Here is an 18,854-nt window from a genome sequence, read left to right on the forward strand (position 1 = left end):
TTTATAGAATTCATAACTCTTCATCTCATTACTGACAGAAATGTAAACTGTTCTCTATAAGAAAACTCTAAAAACATACCTTTTATTTTCAGCCAAACTGGCTCCTTCATCCTTCAGCTGCTTACTTTTCTCAGCACAGCCCTCAAAGAGAATTTCTTTCCTACGTTTAATGGCATGAAGCCAGTTCCCTTCTTCATTCTCAACTACATCCTTCTCATCGGCAGCTTCAGCTTCAAACTGCTGGGAAGTGACCTTTGAGACCTTCTCGCCAATTTTCCTCTTCCATCCAAAGGAAGCCATTCTGGGAAATTACAAAGAAACAGCTTTAAAATTCAAAGTTGGCCTTTTATATAAGTTCCCCAAATAACAGGTGAAGAAGGGATAACAGAATCAGACTGTCACCACTTTTTAAACTCCTAATTAAATAGTGGATCAAAGCAATAACCAACAAAGGGTGCTAACATCATAAAGAAAGCCAACTGGACAGTAAGTATCTCCTGGTGGAAGGGCCATTCCACCTATGAAGTACCTATGAAGGTCAAAAACTTCTGACCTATATGAAGTCAAAAATTAATCCTGAATCAGATCAAGCCTACCAAACTTTACAGTTTATAAGAAACCTGTGATATAGATGAGCATGCTAGATAACATGTCAGAGATGAAGAGAGCAAATAACAAAAACTAAAGAAAAATAAAACTGGTTTCTTCAAGAAATAACCTTCCAGGGGAAAAAAGAGAAAAAGATGGAGATAAAAAGAGACTCCAGAGACATACTAACCAAATATAACGTGTGCATCTTGTTTAGCTCTGGATTCAAACACGCCAATGGGGAGGAAATAGTTATGAAATATTAGGGAAAATCAGAACACTGATATTTAATGATATCAAGGAATTATCACTATTGTTTAAGGTATGATAATACCATTATAATTATGTTTATTAAAAGAATGCTTATCTTTTAGGAATATATACTAAAATATTTCATATGAGATTAAATGATATCTATAAATTGTTTCAAAGTGATCACCAGGGGTGGGGGGGGCAACAGAGGAGAAATACAGATGAAAAGATAGCTCTGGTTGATAATCGATAAAGTTAGTTGATACGTACACAGGATTTCTTGTACTTTCCTTTCTTGTAAACATTTGAAATTTTCCACAATAAAGAAGTTTTTAAAAGAGTCAAACTTGATAAATAACTTAATTCACAGAACTACGGGGTGAATCTAGAAGATAACAAATGTTAAACTGTTTTGTAAAGCAGCAATGATACACAATGTAAAGGATAAGAAAGAAAGGACAATTGATGAAACAAAATTAAAAAAAAACATAGAAGCATTCAACAAGTATTTATTTAGAGAAGGGACTTATTGAGGGATCCAAGATTACTGATGTACATGGCTGAAATAAAATATAAGTAATCAACAGAAGGAAGGGGACAAAAAAGTAAAAGGGACTATGAAGTTATTCACATGAAAAGGCCCAAGATAATGGCAGAACTTGGAGGGGTGGGGTGCCTGGGTGGCTCAGTCGTTAAGCGTCTGCCTTCGGCTCAGGTCATGATGCTACGGTCCCGGGATCAAGTCCCACATCGGGCTCCCTGCTCAGTAGGTCTCTCACTCCCCCTGCTTGTGTTCCCTCTCTCACTCTGTCAAATAAATAAATAAAATCTTAAAAAAAAAGAACTTAGAGGGGTAAGAAAATTACAGGTCATGTGCCTACATTCCTAATGAATTCAAGGAAGTTTCAATAAATTGTAGCCATCAAGAAACGCACAGGCAGATTCGGGTGAACCACATGCTCTCCACTGGAACAGGGATTGTTCAAGAAGCCCAGGGGAGTAATGTATTATAAGCTATACTAGGGAATTAGGACAATGCCAAACTCTCTCCCCAGACGTGTTATAATATAGAAGAATGAGTTTCCTATGTTTGAAGGGGACTGTAAGTAACTTAGGGGAAGAACCAAGAAACGGCTCAAAATGAAGTGTGATTACTGTGGAACAGAGAGAAGACAATGTAAGAGAATAAATCATTAGGGAGGTCTCATAAGATATCAGGATATCTAGATAAGAACTCTTGTGTTTATGACTGTCCCTATGACAAGAAGGAGGATGATTACATTTTCTGGCTTCAAGTTTCCAAATGGAACTTTGTTTCTAAATCAGCAATGTGAGGAACCAGGTAGTATGAGAACCCTGTTAACAGATGAAAACCTGGTGTATTTACTAAAGGCAAATTACATTAGAAATCATTGGTCAGGTCTATATTATTGGGAGCAGCGGTTAAGGTGGAGAGGAAAGGAAAAAGGAACAGAGACCCACATACATTTTTTTAAAAAATTAATAGGTAATCAGACTCCCATTACCCTCCCCCATCCTCCAACCCAAACCATTGTTCTAAATGTCAAAGACCCCAGATGGTGGTTCTCTACCATGTGTGAAAAAGTCACACACAACAGTGCCTCAGGTGTTTCTGCCATCTTCCTCCACAAATCCGTTAAGCTCTTCTAGAGATCAGAGGCTGTGGATGTGAGGAGAGAATGACATTACAGGGATATAAAAGGCCTAATGTCCACTAGTAATTGACAAGTTTAGCCTTGAAGAGAGCAAGAATACATTCCTCTCAGACAAGAGATAATACTGAGTGAAAAGTACAGGCAAGTTCAGGGATAGGTGGAAAAGACAATGAAGGATTTCCTACCCCTAAGCTTCACATTTCCCAAAGAAATAGGCAGCTAGTCATCTGCTCCAAGTAAAGGGAAAAATAGATTTGAGTACTTGAGAAGAATAGAAAAGTTCCAAAATAGTCATTATAGAGGATGGGAAAATAGGAAAAGCAACAATAAGGGATGAATAAAGATAGAAAACAGTATCAACCTTTTTACCAGGTTAAAAAGCATGAATCTGTGACCAAGGCCATTAGCACAGCTTTGTATTTTCTTCAAAACTGTCTGGAGATCACAAGAGCATAGTCAATACACTCCAGAATAAGTGCTATTAGAGAGTAAACAAAGGATACTATGACTTCAGTGGAGACACTTGAGGCTTCTTGGAGGGGAGCCTGATAAATCTTGAAAAGTAAAAGTTAGCCAGCCTTCAAAGGAGGGTGAGTCCTAGGATATATGCAAAACAGTTTCTAGCCTGAAAAACTTAACACTCAGAGTTGATTCAAGTATCTTAATTAGTACTAGTTTATTGTTCCTCTAAGGTTATCTGACTTTTTATAAATAAGGCTTTCCTCAATCTATAATTAGATGCACAAGGCGCCAACATCCTAGCCTTGAGGTGTTTTCCCCTGGATAAGAAGTCATATGGGTAAATCATAATCATATAGGTTTCACGTTAACCTCATGAAACAACACAAATTCAATTTATACAGACTTATAGTTAATGAACACCATGAAAACTCTAAACAACAAAGTTGTGTTCTAAATTCTTCTGCTGGTACAATGATCCTTACAGTATGCATTCAGTTACTGTGGAAGGCTGGACAGTTCACCCAGCCACAAGCCGAGAATGCCTGTCCTCACTGCATCGGAGGATGCAGCACCCAAGGTGAGAAACCACCAGATGAACACCATTAGGAAATCGAAACAGCATCCTTCGGGTACCGGGATGTACTCAGAGGTAAGAAATTCAAGAAGCAATTTACCCAAAAATGTCCCCGCAAGAGAGAAACCTGTATTAGCAAGTTCCCCGTGCGAAGTTCATAAAGGCTGCACTGGACGTCACCCGCGAGTTCACCAGGCCGTCCTCAACTGCAGACACCCCCATCGCGGGGTGTGAAGCAAGCTCGGCGCCGCTCCTCCCACCGCTAAGGGAAGGTCAAAGCCGCACCGGCCGCCGTGGAAACGCGGAAGCCGCTCCTGACGCGGGCGTAACGGAGGGCCCGACCCCCTAGAACTGCTCCTCTCTAGAGACCAACCTTAGTGTCCCGGCTCTGCCACACCCCTGTTGGGTGTCAACTCCGACGTCTGAAGGTCCTTTCTCCCCTAATCACAAGACCCACCAGCCTTATTTTCCTCCACTTCCTCCGGCTTCCACCACGGTCAGCGTAAACCCCAGTTACCTGATGACCACTCCCCTGGTCCCGTGTTTACATTGTGCTTGCCCTTTTCCCACCGGAAACGGAAGCTAACATGCCCGACGGCCTACCAGCCTGCCTTTGGTGCCAGGTCTCCCAAGAAATTGGCCTGGCCGACCCGGGCCGTCGGACCCATGCAGAGAGAAGGGCAAGGAAGAGGCGACTCTCAGAGCCCTTGTGGTTGCCAATCCCTTTCTCGGGACCACAAATCCCAGAAGTCACTGCGGCCGTCCCCACCCCATTACCCTCTGGGATTTGTAGTTTGAGCCACCCGGGGCCGGAGCGCCCTCTAGTAGCAGCCGCGAGCATCTGGCGCACGGGTGACCGCAGTGCGTGAGCGCGGGAAACTACGGCTGCGCACGTTGAGGTGCGCGCAGAGAGAGGCAGCTCGGGCCAGACTGCACGCCCCTTTCGGTCGGCGGGTGAAACAGATGAGGCTGGGGGATTTGGGGGTAGCTCATGGCATTATGATAGGACCCTGCCCTAAAGGACTTTACAGCCTAGCAAAGAGACCGGCCAGACACAAAGGACAGAAGAAAAAGTCCATGGGAAAGGGGACCAGGGGAGCAGATCGGGGGGCCCGTGGTTCAACTGTAGGCTTCAGTTGGAAAAAAACAAGTAAGTTGGGCCCAAAAGAATTATAACTTGAAAGTAGCTGTGGTTTATGTCTTGAAAATAATGAAGTGGGGCAATGTAACACAGAGAACTGTTTAGGAAATTGAAAAATTAAGATTGTCAATTTATTGATATAGCTCTCTTGTGCGAGTATCATTTTTGTAGACCAGGCTTTCTCAACCTCAGCATTATATTTCAAACCGTATCCTCTTTGTTGGGGAAAGGGAGGCTTTTCTGTGCGGGGTAGGATATTCAGCAGCATCCCTGGATCTACCCACTAGATGCCATTAGCATCCACTCCCACCCACTACCACCAGTTGTGACAACCGAAATTGTCTCCAGTCATTGCCAAATGTCCCTGGAAGAAAAATCGTTCCCCACCCCTGCCCCACTGAGAACCGCTGTTGTGGAACAATGATGCTCCAAGGTGATCCTCAGATCCCTGAGGGTTGCCAAGACCTTTTCAAACTATTTTCGAGTCACAGGAAGACATCATTTGCCTTTTTCACAATGTTGACATTGCACTGATAATGGGAAAGCAGTGATGGGTAAGACTGATGGCAGCTCAGCTGGAATCAAGGCAGTGATACCACACTCTGCTAGTTGTCCTTGTATTCTTCTCCACCACACTCATAGTACATACATACATACATACATACATACATACATACATAATACACTCAAGAATGTCCTTCATGAAGCACTAAAACTTATTTTATTAAAATGACCCTTAATACTCATAAAGTACTTCTCCTGTATATTGGAGTATGAGGTCTCAAGTAAAAGCACTTGTGAGATTGCATTATAAACTGAAGTAGATACTTTTTTGTGGAATACAACTCTTATTGAGAAAAACAGCATGAGCAGTCCCTCTGGTTATTCAGGCTTGGGTTTGTGACGTGCCTTACCATGAAAATAAACAAATGGAGTCTGTTAATTTCAAGAGAAACAATTTACGGTGTTGCCAATAATATACTGTCATATAGAAATGTATCATATAGGGCGCCTGGGTGGCTCAGTTGGTTGAGTGACTGCCTTCGGCTCAGGTCATGATCCTGGAGTCCCGGCATCGAGTCCGGCATCGGGCTCCCTGCTCGGCAGGGAGTCTGCTTCTTCCTCTGACCCTCCCGACCCTCCCCCCTCTCATGTGCTCGCTCTCTCAGTCTCTCTCTCAAATAAATAAATAAAATCTTTTAAAAAAAAATGTATCATATAGAAGTATATAACTTCTGATATTAATTATAAAAGACACAAAGGCAGTGGCATGTTTCTTAATATGGGGAGAAGCTGACACGGCCATGTTCACTGCAAACCTAAAACACTGAAAATTCATCAAGCCAAATATTTAGGATTTGTGCACTTTTCTATGTTATATACTTCTATAAGCCTTTAAAAAAACATGTATCTCCCTGACAAGACACTCAGAGCAGGATTTATGCCTAATGGTCACATTCTTAGTGCTTGGTTCATAGTAGCTATGAAGGGATACAGTTTGCAGAGTGAATAAGTGGTGCTTGAAGATGTACCCCTTTCTAGGGGTCTTTCCTAAAACTCTCAAATAATTTTCCTCTGGTAAAGGCTACCTCCAAACCCGAGTTTTCACACTTCACCCACCACTTACTTTAGCCTATGAACTTGAGGTACCTATTAATATATTTAATACATTTCTCATGCTGTTTAGAGACAATATGATCATCTTCCAAGTTGCTAGAAATCCTCTAAGTTTATCATAGTTAACGTTTACTGGCATTCACAATAAATAGAACAGTCTATTTGTCTACAATAGAACAGTTCAATAAATATTGATTTTTCAAACAAGAGAATTTATTGTACAATTTTATACAGTCAGGGTAAATAAATATCTGTAGCAATTTATAAATTCACTAAAGAACAATCCTATGTGCTGTTCATAACATTCTTTAGTACTGTTTTGTTACAATTGTCAAACTATTTTAAAGATTTAGAATGCCAACAATCTAGCCCAATCAAGCCCTAACGATGCCATATGGGATATAAGAGTTCATCATAGTTGAATTCTAACAATAGTAGAATTCTAACCAAATCCAATGTTAATAAGGAAAACTGGTAACCACTTTGGCTTTTATTGTATTTATCTTAATATATTGTTCAGGTGGTTAGTTTTTAGATGAAATCAAAGATCAGTAATTTAGTCGAGACAAAAATCACAATGTTTGAGTGCTAAGGTGTGTCTAAGCATGACATTTTATATTTAGACACATTGTCAAAAAGGTGCACAGGTGGTCAGCTATGAACAAGTGGGTTTTTTTTAGCTTTCCCATAAGTTAAAAAATTTAAGCACAATGTAACATGAAAAATGTTTTTATCATCCGTTTTCTAAATCAAAGTATTTTAAATTATATGCTTAAATATACCCCAGTCAAAACATACATGAACACATCTCGGAGATACTATACTACAAAGATTGATTTCACCCTATTACCAATTGATGGTTATGTTCTATGTGGAACTTCAATCATCTTGTCAGGAGAATTCACAATGAAAATGAGATTTCTGCTGTGCGTGGAGAAGATGAACAAGAGTTAGGGGGAAAGATTTAAACAACATACGTGTGTCTTTCATTCGGAGGGTGCCAGGCGGAGCAGAGATGCCCAGAGCTCGCCATCCAGCCATAGTCCACCAAGCATTCATTCAGTGTGAGTGGTAGCGCTGCAAGGTCAAAAAGCGGGGGGCGGTGGGTGGGGGTGGAGAGTGAGAGCACAGGACTTTTTAAGTATAAAATCATTTAAAACTGAAAAACTACAAAAGCATCTCAAGAGAAAATATAACCAAAGTAAAAGCAATGGAGTTTATTTCAGTGAAATTAAATTAGATATATTAAGCTCCCATATCCCCCCAACCTGGTAGAAAAGTTCCTCTCGGTGAGAAATCATTTAATGGCAAAATTTTTACATATCAGTAAAATCTGTTATATTTAAAACTATGTATACAGTACATTTCTGGCAAAAACCTTATACATCTTTCAGTTGTCAAGACAAAGTAAAAATATGGTTGCATAAAATCACAAAAAATATAAATTGCTGAAAAGATAATAAAAAAAGATTAAAAATCATTTGCATTGACTCCCTATATCTTCAGTTAGTAAGAATTTGCAAACTACAAATTTTTTTGAAAATTCTGATGCAACCTTGACATATTCAACCAAAAGTTGTCATTTCAAATATCCCAGCTTAAAAAAGAATTTACTGCAATCTGTGCATTTATCATACTATTTGTACAAGTGCAATATTTAAATATCTTCAAAATAAAATTCAGTAACTAAAAGGAATCACAATAACTTAATAAGAAGCAAAGTTTACAAAATTAACAATTTTTAGAAGGTCCTATTTAATTGGTTCCTCCTTTTGTTCTCCCCACCCCCCACAACAGCTTATAGAGACATTATGAAGATGTCTTAGTTCTATATACAAATCTGTAACTTTAAAAATACAGTCTTCTGTTCTTAACATCAGAAACATAATGCTGCATTTATAGACCCTACATTAAATCAATATCCCTAAAACACAGGGCCACATACAAGTTATAAATACAGTTTTGAACTTATTTAAGTTGAATTCCTATTATTTTATACAGCTTTCAGATTCTAAGTTGAATAGACAAGCCCTGGACAAAAAGAAGCAAGATTTTTCTTTTGAATTCAGTGCATGTTTCTAGGGGTGCTGGAACCAAATCTACAACTACAGTTAACTATGCAAGCTATTAAGACACTTGAGTACATTACTGCCTGGTTACATAGGTGCTCACTGTTATTTGCCAAAAACAGTCCTATAATACAAAGGTATGAAATGAGAAATAAGATAGCTCTTTTGCAATGGAAAAATGATTGATACAAAAAAAAAATCAATACCTTGATGTTAAAATAGTATAAGGCAATTATGGGTGATATAGTATTTTTTATTTTTTATTAGCATACACATGACACCAATTTTAACTGAGGTGACTTTAAATTTTCATTTACAACTACTACAGAATGCTACTAGGAAAAAGGAAAGAGCATGGAAAAGAAAATATAGAGATCTTACAAAAATTAAGCATCTTTAGGTAGTTCCCATAATGCTACTTTTTAAAAAGTGATTAAAATCCAAAACATATGTGACTATTTAGAACTAACTGATCTGTTCCATATTTTACTGAAATAATAATGTCGTATCTGACTAAGGAGACATAACCAAATGCAATGTGTAAACTTTCACTGAATCCTGGTTTGAAATAATGAGCTGTGTACGAAATTTGGAGGACAACTGGGGAAATCTAAATATGCATGATTAGATGACATTAGGGAATTACCAATTTTATAGGAGCATTATAGTTTTTTAGGAAAATGTCATTATTTTTAGATGCTTGAAGTGTTGAGAGTGATTATGTCAGCAACATCCAAATGGTTCAGGGGGGAAAAGCATATATATATACACACACACATATATATATATACACATACACACATATATTACACAACTATATCTATATACATATATAGATATAAACCAAACATGGCAAAATGTTGACCAGTGTGGAATCTAAGTGGTAGATACACATGTGATCACCCAACAGCCTTTCAATTTTTCTGTTTTTAAAAATGTTCGCGATAAAATTTGGGAGAAAAAGTCTTATCTGAGCATTTAAACACTTTGTAATAAATGTTCTGTGTGCTAAGTCAATTTAAAAGATACATAATTGAATAGCTAGAAATTTTTTATATACATTCAATACTGACTGACATGAGCAGCGAAATTTGTGAGATTGACGAAAACATCATTTATTTATAGTATATGCAACTCAGCTCTTGTGACAAAAAGAGAAATTTATGTACAGAATATAGTGAGACAAATTGTAAGATTTACCTTAGTGCCTAGAGTATCTGAATATTTAAGTTCTGTGCGTTTTTGGATTACCAAGCTAAAGAGAAAATTTTAATTATGTCTAGTATCTTTGATGTGCTTACCAGATACTAAAGAATATTAAGGGAAGAGACATGGAAGAGTCATCCAGACTGTCACTACTGTTGGAAGATACTTGCTATTTAAGAAGATAAGGAGCCCCCAAAATAAAATCACCTATAAAGGTCTCTGGGGATTCTAGGCAAATATTTATTGAATAAATTTGTGAAGCAGTTATGTAACACATCAACATGTAATAATACATGAAGGCCTTTATGGTAAAATAATATTCTACAAAGCCCTGTGTACACTAAATATAAAATAGCCAAATATCAAGTGAGCCTGAGAGACCTATAATTCATTGTGAATATTACATTATGCTATACGCCTACTGAACAATGAACAACAAAATTATCTTAATTCATTTTTGCACATTAGGCTTTTAACTATTAATCATATTCCAATTCCTGTGCAAACTGCATTCCAAAAGGCCAATCCTTAGTTATAATTATGTATAACTTGATTATAAATGGAAGCATTTGGCTATGATTTATTATGCATGCTTATTGCTATCAAATAAGCAAAATTTTAGGTTTACTGTGCAAGAATTTTAATTAGATTTGCACACATCTCAAAAAATTCTATAGTGTGACTTCCAGGTCTTGGAGTTAAGTCAACAGGAGAAGAGTCAAGTGAGGTCACAGATGAGGTAAGAGAAGCTTCTGAGGATTTTCCTTGAGCCTCAGCATCTGAATCATTCCTTTGGCAAGATCGATAGTTGCTAACTGATCCCGATCTCTGTGGAGTAGCAGTCCCTGATTTGGCTTCAGTAATTTCATCTGTAGAAAAAAATTTCAATGTATTATAATCCATGACACCCCCCCAAAAGTTTAATAGTATTTAATTTGCTTCTTTGAAACCGCTGACCAGCTATCAAGACCATGTTTATGCTGAATACTTGCTAAAATAGAGGTGATGAGTCTGTGTTAAACCATTTGCCTTTTTTCCTTACAGTATGTATTCTCCTGATGGCTAATCAAGATTGGGTACAGTACACAGTTACTCATCAGTCTTGCAATCCAAAGTTAAGAGCCCAAAAACTAATAACATGGGGCTCAATAAACATCCTTCCCTAGCGATAAAAATTAATCCCTCTGTATTAAAATCATAGAATAAATGCACTTAAAATTTGGAAATAATACTGGAAATCACCTCATCCAACTCTTTGTTCTACTGATAAAAAAAAAAACAACCCCAGAAAGTGAAGTGACTTGCCATAGGTAATAAGTGAACAGAGAGGTAAATCTAGAACCTGCATCTCCTATCATTTCAGTAGTTTTTACTCTCCCACTTTCTCTTCATATTTAAGATCTCATAAAAGAGCAACGATTCCAATAAACAGAAATCAAGGAAAGCCTAAAGTTGGGAACAGAGTACAAAAACAGTAAATGCTCGGGGTGCTCTGTCAGTTAAGCATCTGCCTTCAGCTCAGGTAATGATCCCAGAGTCCTGGGATAGAGCCCCGCATCGGGCTCCCTGCTCAGCAGGGAGCCTGCTTCTCCCTCTCCCTCTGCCTGCCGCTCCCTGCTTGTGCTGGCTCTCTCTGTGTCAAATAAATAAATAAATAAAATCTTTGTCAAATAAATAAATAAAATCTTTAAAACAAAACAAAACAGCAAATGCTCATTCAACTGGCAAACCCAGGGGCTAATAAACCCATGGTTATAAATTTGATCCAAATACAATGAGAAATACAAAATCCATTCCATATCAGACTAGATGAGTGTTAGCAGATAAACAGCATCTGGACAGACAGATAAGCAGACAAACAGCTCTAGCCAGTATATCACCACTCAGATCTGTGTCTTTCTGATACTTGGAAGGTACTATCCTTTGGTTTATAAAGAAGACAAAAAATTCATAGGTAAATCTCATCTAATAGTTCCATACAATCTTAGATGACCAGAAGTGGTAATATATCTTAACTGATTTGGCCAATGAAGAACTGCCATAAACTTGTACTTAAATAAAGGCTCGGTTTATGAGAGAACATTTATATATACAGTTATACTCTTTTATAATGCTGGGATAGAAAGAGTATTTACCTGAATTATGAATCACCTGTGTTCCATCAAGCTTTTTAATAGATAACATAAATTAGTTTTTAAGAGGGTATTCCCATGGGAAATCTGAATTAATATAAATTTCAGGGGTGCCTGGGTAGCTCAGTCGGTTAAATGTCCAACTCTTGATTTTGGCTCAGGTCATTATCTCAGGGTCGTGGGACTGAACCCCGCACAGGGCTCCATGCTCCGTGGGGAATCTGCTTAGGATTCTCTCTCTCCCTCTGCCCCTTTCCCTCTCAACTCTCTCTCACTCTCAAATAAATAAATAAAATCTCTTTTAAAAGATTTATTTATTTGAGAGAGAGGACGTGAGAGAGCATGAGCAGGGGGAGTAGCAGAGGGAGAGGGAGAAGCAGACTGCCCGCTCAGCAGGGAGCCCGATGCAGGACTGTTTCCCAGGACCCTGAGATCATTACCTGAGCCAAAGGCAGACGCTTAACCGACTGAGCCCCCCAGGCACCCCTAAATAAATAATTTCTTTTTAAAAAAATTAATTTCAAACCATGTTTGGTATCACACCATTTACTAAAAGTCTATTATAGTCTACTCATATACATACACTGAGATATAAGATATTCTTCCCATTTAAAAATAAAAACAAGAACAAAAATGTCTACTTTCTGCAGTTAATAATTTACCTCAACTTAATCAGTCTAAATAGTTAAGATATTCTAGCAAACTATACATAATGGTAATCAAAGACATTTTCCAAATACAGGTTTTCATTTTCAAAATATTAAAACAGTAAAACAATATTTAACATTTCTTTAAAAAAATTCAAGGAGGTACTTTAAAGATTTTATGCTGCAGTAAGGTCATCGTTTTGATGACCAATTAAAATAGCCAACTAAAAGTTTGAATATTTCAGTGATTTAATCATCGGATTGTCTCTGTTTATGACTGTAGGTAAATAGAAATGCACAACAGTCTAAAATTAAGGTTAACAATGTCACTTTTAACTAATTATGACAGTTATCTTGAACGTAAGATGCCTTAGTCTCAGGAATCCTCATATAGTGCCTTCATATAAAAGTGATCTATTATTGGGTGCCTGGGTGGCTCAGTCAGTTAAGTGTCTGCCTTCAGCTCAGGTCATGATCCCAGGATTCTGGAATCAAGCCCCACATTGGGATCCTTGCTCAGCAGGGAGTCTGCTTTCTCCCTCTTTCTCTGCCTGCCACTCCCCCTGCTTGTGCTCTCTCTCTCTCTGTGTCAAATAAATAAACAAAATCTTTAAAAAAATAAGTGATTATTTAAGAACACTTTATTGAGAGATAGATAAAATTGGAATCATGTTAACTCTCACAAAACTTAATAAAGGATGCATATCTCTGATATGTCTCTAGTGTCAGGCTGGGAGTAAAAGGCTGGGTGAGAGGAGAAAAATAACCGTAAGTCCCTAACCTGTCCAAAACATTTCTCTCTCAGTCCCCTCTAAGAAACCTTACTCGACAAATAATTTCTTGTCCTATGAGCTACTAATCAAATCTGTTCACACTGCCTTATCAATCAACTCTAAAAGCTACTTGCACTTCAATTCTTAAATGAAAAATAAAAATATTAAATATCAGATATAAAAAAACACTAGTCAACATTTATTTCCAAATAAAACATTTTATCTTATCAAAATGAACCACACCAAAAAACAGAAATGTGGCAGAAACTATCACTTTAGGATCAGACTACACCTGGCCTTAAGACAATCTTAAAAGGACAATACACAGTAAGATTACAAGAAAAACACGATTCACAAATGTTTACATCACAGAGGCACAAAATCACATTTTATACTCTTGCTACTGAATTACTAGGAAGAATTCAAGAAACTTCAAAAGAATCAAAGACTAAAAAGCCCAGTTAGGTAACAAGTCTAGTATGTCAACTATGTTGTTTTGTGGGATGTACATACCATCAATACTACGGAAATCCAGTAAGTACGTTCTACTATCCACTTGGTATAACTGTAGACTCATTTTGGAGTATGTACTCGTCACAGGATTCTTCCTTCGAACACGCAAATAATAGGGGTTTACAACCTAGTATATGGTATGGACAAAAACAAAATCAAAAGCAATTCTTCCAGAAAAAATTTTATAGACTACAAGTTTGCCAAATGTGCTTAAAATCAGAATGCCCTTTCTTTCTTACCTTCCATTCATAATCCAGCTGTTTAATTGCTCTACAAACTTCTGCCATGATATCATTCGGTCGACTTTGACTTCTAATTCCCAAATGCCATTTTGCTTTCCTTACACCTTGGTGTTTGGATTTCTGTGGATTTAATTCATCGAGGGTATGGCGTGCCCTTGGTGTTTCAGCAACCAAGAATGGTACTCTTTCAGGATGGGGCCGAGTCAAATGGTGATCATCGAGAAAAGAATCAGGTGGGCTTGTCGCCAAGTAAAAATCTTTGGCCTCATTCATTATTCTCCTGTTATCTATTATGAGGTGGTAGGCAACTGCCAAAGGGTCCTGGTGATTTCTGTTATAAAGGCAGCTGAGAACCTCCTCTTCTGAGCACTCAAATTTTTCACATACTTCTTTTAAGGCTTCATCATCGATCATGGTTGAACTATATGATGGATCCTCAGGAAAAAGATATTTTGGAAGGTCTTGTTTAAACCATTCATGTTCCCTGAGAGAAAATGGCAGGGTCAGGAGGAGGATTTTGAGTAGAGATGAGACTGCAAGTAACAGTTTGGGGAATTTAGGATATGAATTCATTTATATTTATATTCATATTGTATTTTCATTTTTTCAAACTGAGATTTTCCTCTTCTGGCTCACATTTCATTGTGTATACTGGAGGAAATGCTCCAACCACCTTCTGGTTTTAAGAGGGAGAAAGCAGTGCTGTACCAACAGGAAAAGAAATGTCTACACTTTTATTTAAAGTTTTGGCACAAATGAAAAAGAACAATATTCCGTGGCTTCATTATAATTCTCTTCTGATATAATTTTAGGTGAAAAAACCGTAACAACAAAAACAGACAAGTATCATTCACTGAATGCTTACTATGTGGTAGGTTTTAGGCTAAATACTTACCATACATTATCTCAACTCATAAAACAATTCTATGAAGATAATAACATCTCCTCATTTTTAATGAAGGAACTGAGAGTTTCCTAACTTCATATATAAAAGGGTATGTTTGACCTGAACTATGTCAAAAACAGCTAAAACTAAAAACATCAAGAAAGGAAAACACCCAAAAGAACAATGACTACCTTCTGGGTGACAGAATTAAAGATCATTTTAGTTTTCTATTTTTTGGGTGTTTTCTAATTCCAATTGTCACATATTACATTTAAATTGCAAAAAGTAGATAAAACACAAGAAAAAGCATCTTTCACTTAGATATTTTAAATTTTAGAGAATGATTTGTCCTTTTCCACTGGTGGTATAAACATGCCCCTCCATATGAAACTTACAAACCAGTAATTTCACATGTGATTCAGTGTATACTACCCCAAAACCACACATGTCATTAGTTAAGTTAAAATGTCCTCATTACTTGAGATAAACAAAAGGAAAAACAGAGTAATTCAAAAGATCAGAACTCAAATAGTGACACAAATTTACTACTATTGAAAAGCATTTAATGAGAATACATAAAAGTCAAATATGAGGCATACTACAGAAAATCTTGAAGAACCACTACAAATGTAAAATCCCACCAGGGTCCTTTTTATTTCACATTAGCTATTTTTTCAAATTTAAAAACATGTAATATTCACTGTTAAAATTTCAAAAGAAAGATGCTAAGTAAAAAGCCTTGAAAGCCCTTCCTACTACTAATCTTCTTTCCCTAAGGCAGCCTGTTCAGTGTGTATTTTTAAATACCAAAATAAAATAAATGTGCCTATATACTATATTTTTTAACATAAAAATGGCATTACATTGTACATACTGTCCTGCAACTGTTTCCTTCACTTAACTTGTATCATTGAAACTATTAGATCTGATAATCTCCAAGCTGCATAATTACCTGATATCTTTGATTGTGGCCCTCTTCATGGGATCCACCTGTAGCATATGTTTCAAAAGGCTAATCACAGACGGATTTAAATACTGAGGGGTATAGAAGATCCCATCACATATCTTCTTAAAAAGAGTTGGCACATGATCATCATCAAATGGAAGGGTTCCACATAATAAAGCATAGAGAATAACCCCACTGCTCCATATATCTACCTCTGGACCTGCATACAATCTGTAACAGGAAATATCAATTGGATTAAATAATCATAGTAACTTGAGAGCCAATCAATTAATCAAAAATTTTAAATATGGATACTTCATAAAGAATTATTAGAGTATGGTTTCTATAGCCATTGCTACTACACACTACACATAAAGATTCTATACTAATTCTATCAGTATTATCTTTGAAAACAAGTCAAGAATTTTTGTTAAGTTTAGACTATAGCTAAAATTCTGTTCTTACTACCTTACTGTGGTCCTTATAAAATCAATTAAGAATGTTCTTTAAACCCACTGTCTCCCAATAACCCAAGACCTCCTACCAAGGCAAAAGGGGCCTGAGGCTATGGAAGAAAAAAGCCAAGGTGACTGGTTCAAAGAAGATTCTAAACTGGTATTTGTAATACACTGTAGCCAACTGACTTAACTACCACAGGTCAAAGTCTGGTTTTGGGGAAAGGATGTTTATAAATTGATCAAATAAATTGTTGAACTGATCCATAAATACTGCTTTGAGTACAAGTTCCCACTCATCCAGACCTCACAGGAAGACCTTATCCAAACTGGAAAAGCAGACTTCAGTAATGGCCCATGTATATATGCATATTTACAATACATTTCTTTTGTTTATTTAATTAACACAGCCGCCAGGTCTTGAACTGTTTTCTTCCAAAACAAATTACATGACACAAATGAAGTAATTTAAAAACATTTTCTGAACATTAGGCTGATATAAAAAGATAATGATGAACCTTGATAAATTTAAAATTAGATACTTCTGCCTTATTCACAGCCATGCCTTTACCCAAATATAATTTCTCTGAGCACACTAGGCAAGCAAGCTCATATATGAAAACAGAAAATATTGTAGTATTTCTGCATTCTGAATTAGGATGTGAAACATTCAAACAAAGAAACATGGTTTTAGTGCGAAGTTAATAAAAGTTGATTACAAAAATTAGTAAACAAACTTAACCGTTTTCAATTTCAGTAGGAGAGTGAAGAACAGTAACTCTAAAAAATTAAATTTTCCTGCCATCTAAGCTATTTGAAAGCTGCACTTTATGTGTAGTGTGTAGCAATGGCTATAGAAACCATACTCTAAGATCCTCATGTTCTCAATGCTGGTAATTGAGAGGTTCGAATTCTTCTAATACTGTAGTCTCTAGAAGATTTAAAAATGAAAAATTCAAAATAAATGAGTCTGAAGATTTTATCATACTTCAGTCTAATTCCCCAAGACACCTTATCATAAACATAAAGCTACTACAGAATGCCTTTCTATCAGGGTGCCTGGGTGGCTCAGTCAGTTCAGCATCCAACTCTTATTTCAGCTCAGGTCATGATCTCAGGGTTCTGGGATCAGGCACTGCGTTCAGCAAGGGGTCTGCTTGAGGAGTTCCTCCCTCTCCTTCTGCCCCACCCCCAACTCACAGGCTCTCTCTCTGTAAAATAAATAAACATATCTGAAAAATTAAAGGTACACATTACACACTTTTAACTCTTCATCTAAGTAAACCATTTCCAACTAGTAGGTATTTCTATACTCAAGTTTTTAATGCCTGACCTTTAAAACTTGCTAGTCTTAGGGTGCCTGTGGCTCAATCGGCTGGGCCTCTAAACTCTTGATTTTGGCTCAGGTCTTGATCTCAGGGTCCTGAGACTGAGCACCCCCATTGGACTCCATGCTTTGCAGGGAGTTTGCTTGGTATACTCTCTCTCCCTCTCCCCTCCCCAACCTCACACGCACACACCCACATGCTCTCTAAAATAAATAAATAAATCTTTAAAGAAAAAAAAAAACTTCCTAATTTTAAACTTTCAATTTCTTCTACTGGGAGAAAAAAGTGAGTATTCTCATCTAACTACTTTATATATGATATTGACTTGCAAACCAATATTCTCTTCTATAAATGGAATCCTTAATTCTTACTTATGTTTTATTCTTAAAACAACACTTTCTGGATAAGGAAAGAATTAGCCTTACATGTCTTTCTTTCACTAGAATTTAATATGACATTACAGACAGACAAAATCTAAGAGAAAAAGACAATTATATAAATGTACAGGGGTGGAAGAAAGGGTGTCAAATACTACCTTCCTGAAATTACTTCTGGTGCAGCATAGTTGGGTGAACCACAACTTGTTCTTAAAAATTCACCATCTGACATCATGTTTGAAAGACCTGAAAATGCACAAAATCAATATCCAAGACTTCCCAAGGACAAAAATAAAAACAAAACTCCATTGAACAGTAAAACTGAGTTTGCATTGAAGTGATAAATCATCGTTTTGTCCTTTGCTTCAACAAATTCTGTCTTCACTGTTTGCAAATATTTTGCCATTACGCCCTAAAACGTGTAATCTATTTCAGCATTTAAAGTTAGTGCATTATTGAAATTTAATGAGTATATATTAAGCTACTGGTTATTCCGCTTACTAGAATAAATTTGGCATATTTAAATTTATTAATACAGAAACTACTAGGGAAAAAATGTACAACAGATAAGTAGAAGAATTAAAATTCAAAGTTTCTATTAACCCCTGTTCTGATTCTTTAAAAAAAATAAAATAAAATAAAAAACAGTAACTTTGAGTACCAAAGTTTCCTCATAGTTTTACTCTAAGAAGAAACCTCTGCCTCCTCAAAAACGCACTAGGTAAAAATAATCATTACAGGAGCACCTGGCTGGCTCAGTTGCCAGCATACAGCTCTTATCTCAGGATTATGAGTTCAAGCCCCAGGTTGGGTACAGAGATTATTTAAAAATAAAATCATTAAAAAAAAAAAATCATCATCATCATGACAACTGAGAAGTAAGGAAGTCAAATAATTTGTCAGCAGCAAACCAGTAGCTCAGAGCTGATTGGCAGTGCTCAATGAATCTCTACAGATTATAATACACATA

The 18,854-nt window shown here is 36.8% G+C and overlaps 2 protein-coding genes across 8 annotated transcripts in view; both read right to left on the reverse strand.

The window, feature by feature from the left end:
• The window catches only part of LOC118006484 (tetratricopeptide repeat protein 33), a 32,555-nt gene extending 28,284 nt beyond the window's left edge, over positions 1-4,271 (reverse strand). Inside the window, exons 1-2 of one of the 4 annotated variants that reach the window (XM_034999160.1) lie at positions 4,156-4,271; positions 80-301 (exon numbers count right to left, since the gene is read on the reverse strand). In XM_034999160.1, coding sequence (XP_034855051.1) covers positions 80-300 — 221 coding nt within the window. In that variant the 5' untranslated portion in view covers position 301; positions 4,156-4,271. The other 3 variants (XM_034999159.1, XM_034999158.1, XM_034999161.1) reach the window with 3 other exon arrangements.
• Positions 4,272-7,512: 3,241 nt separating this feature from the next.
• The window catches only part of LOC118006463 (5'-AMP-activated protein kinase catalytic subunit alpha-1), a 33,390-nt gene continuing 22,048 nt past the window's right edge, over positions 7,513-18,854 (reverse strand). For 3 of the 4 annotated variants that reach the window (XM_034999125.1, XM_034999126.1, XM_034999127.1), the window contains 5 exons: positions 18,043-18,130; positions 15,731-15,955; positions 13,890-14,376; positions 13,651-13,777; positions 9,811-10,454 (listed from right to left, as the gene is read on the reverse strand). In XM_034999125.1, the coding sequence (XP_034855016.1) occupies positions 10,210-10,454; positions 13,651-13,777; positions 13,890-14,376; positions 15,731-15,955; positions 18,043-18,130 (1,172 nt within the window). In that variant the 3' untranslated portion in view covers positions 9,811-10,209. Of the gene's footprint in view, positions 10,455-13,650; positions 13,778-13,889; positions 14,377-15,730; positions 15,956-18,042; positions 18,131-18,854 lie in introns of all 4 variants that reach the window. The other variant, XM_034999124.1, reaches the window with a different exon arrangement.

The sequence above is a fragment of the Mirounga leonina genome, unplaced genomic scaffold, assembly GCF_011800145.1.
Source record: "Mirounga leonina isolate KUSES-001 unplaced genomic scaffold, KU_Mleo_1.0 Mir_97, whole genome shotgun sequence".
Classification (NCBI taxonomy): Eukaryota; Metazoa; Chordata; class Mammalia; order Carnivora; family Phocidae; genus Mirounga; species Mirounga leonina.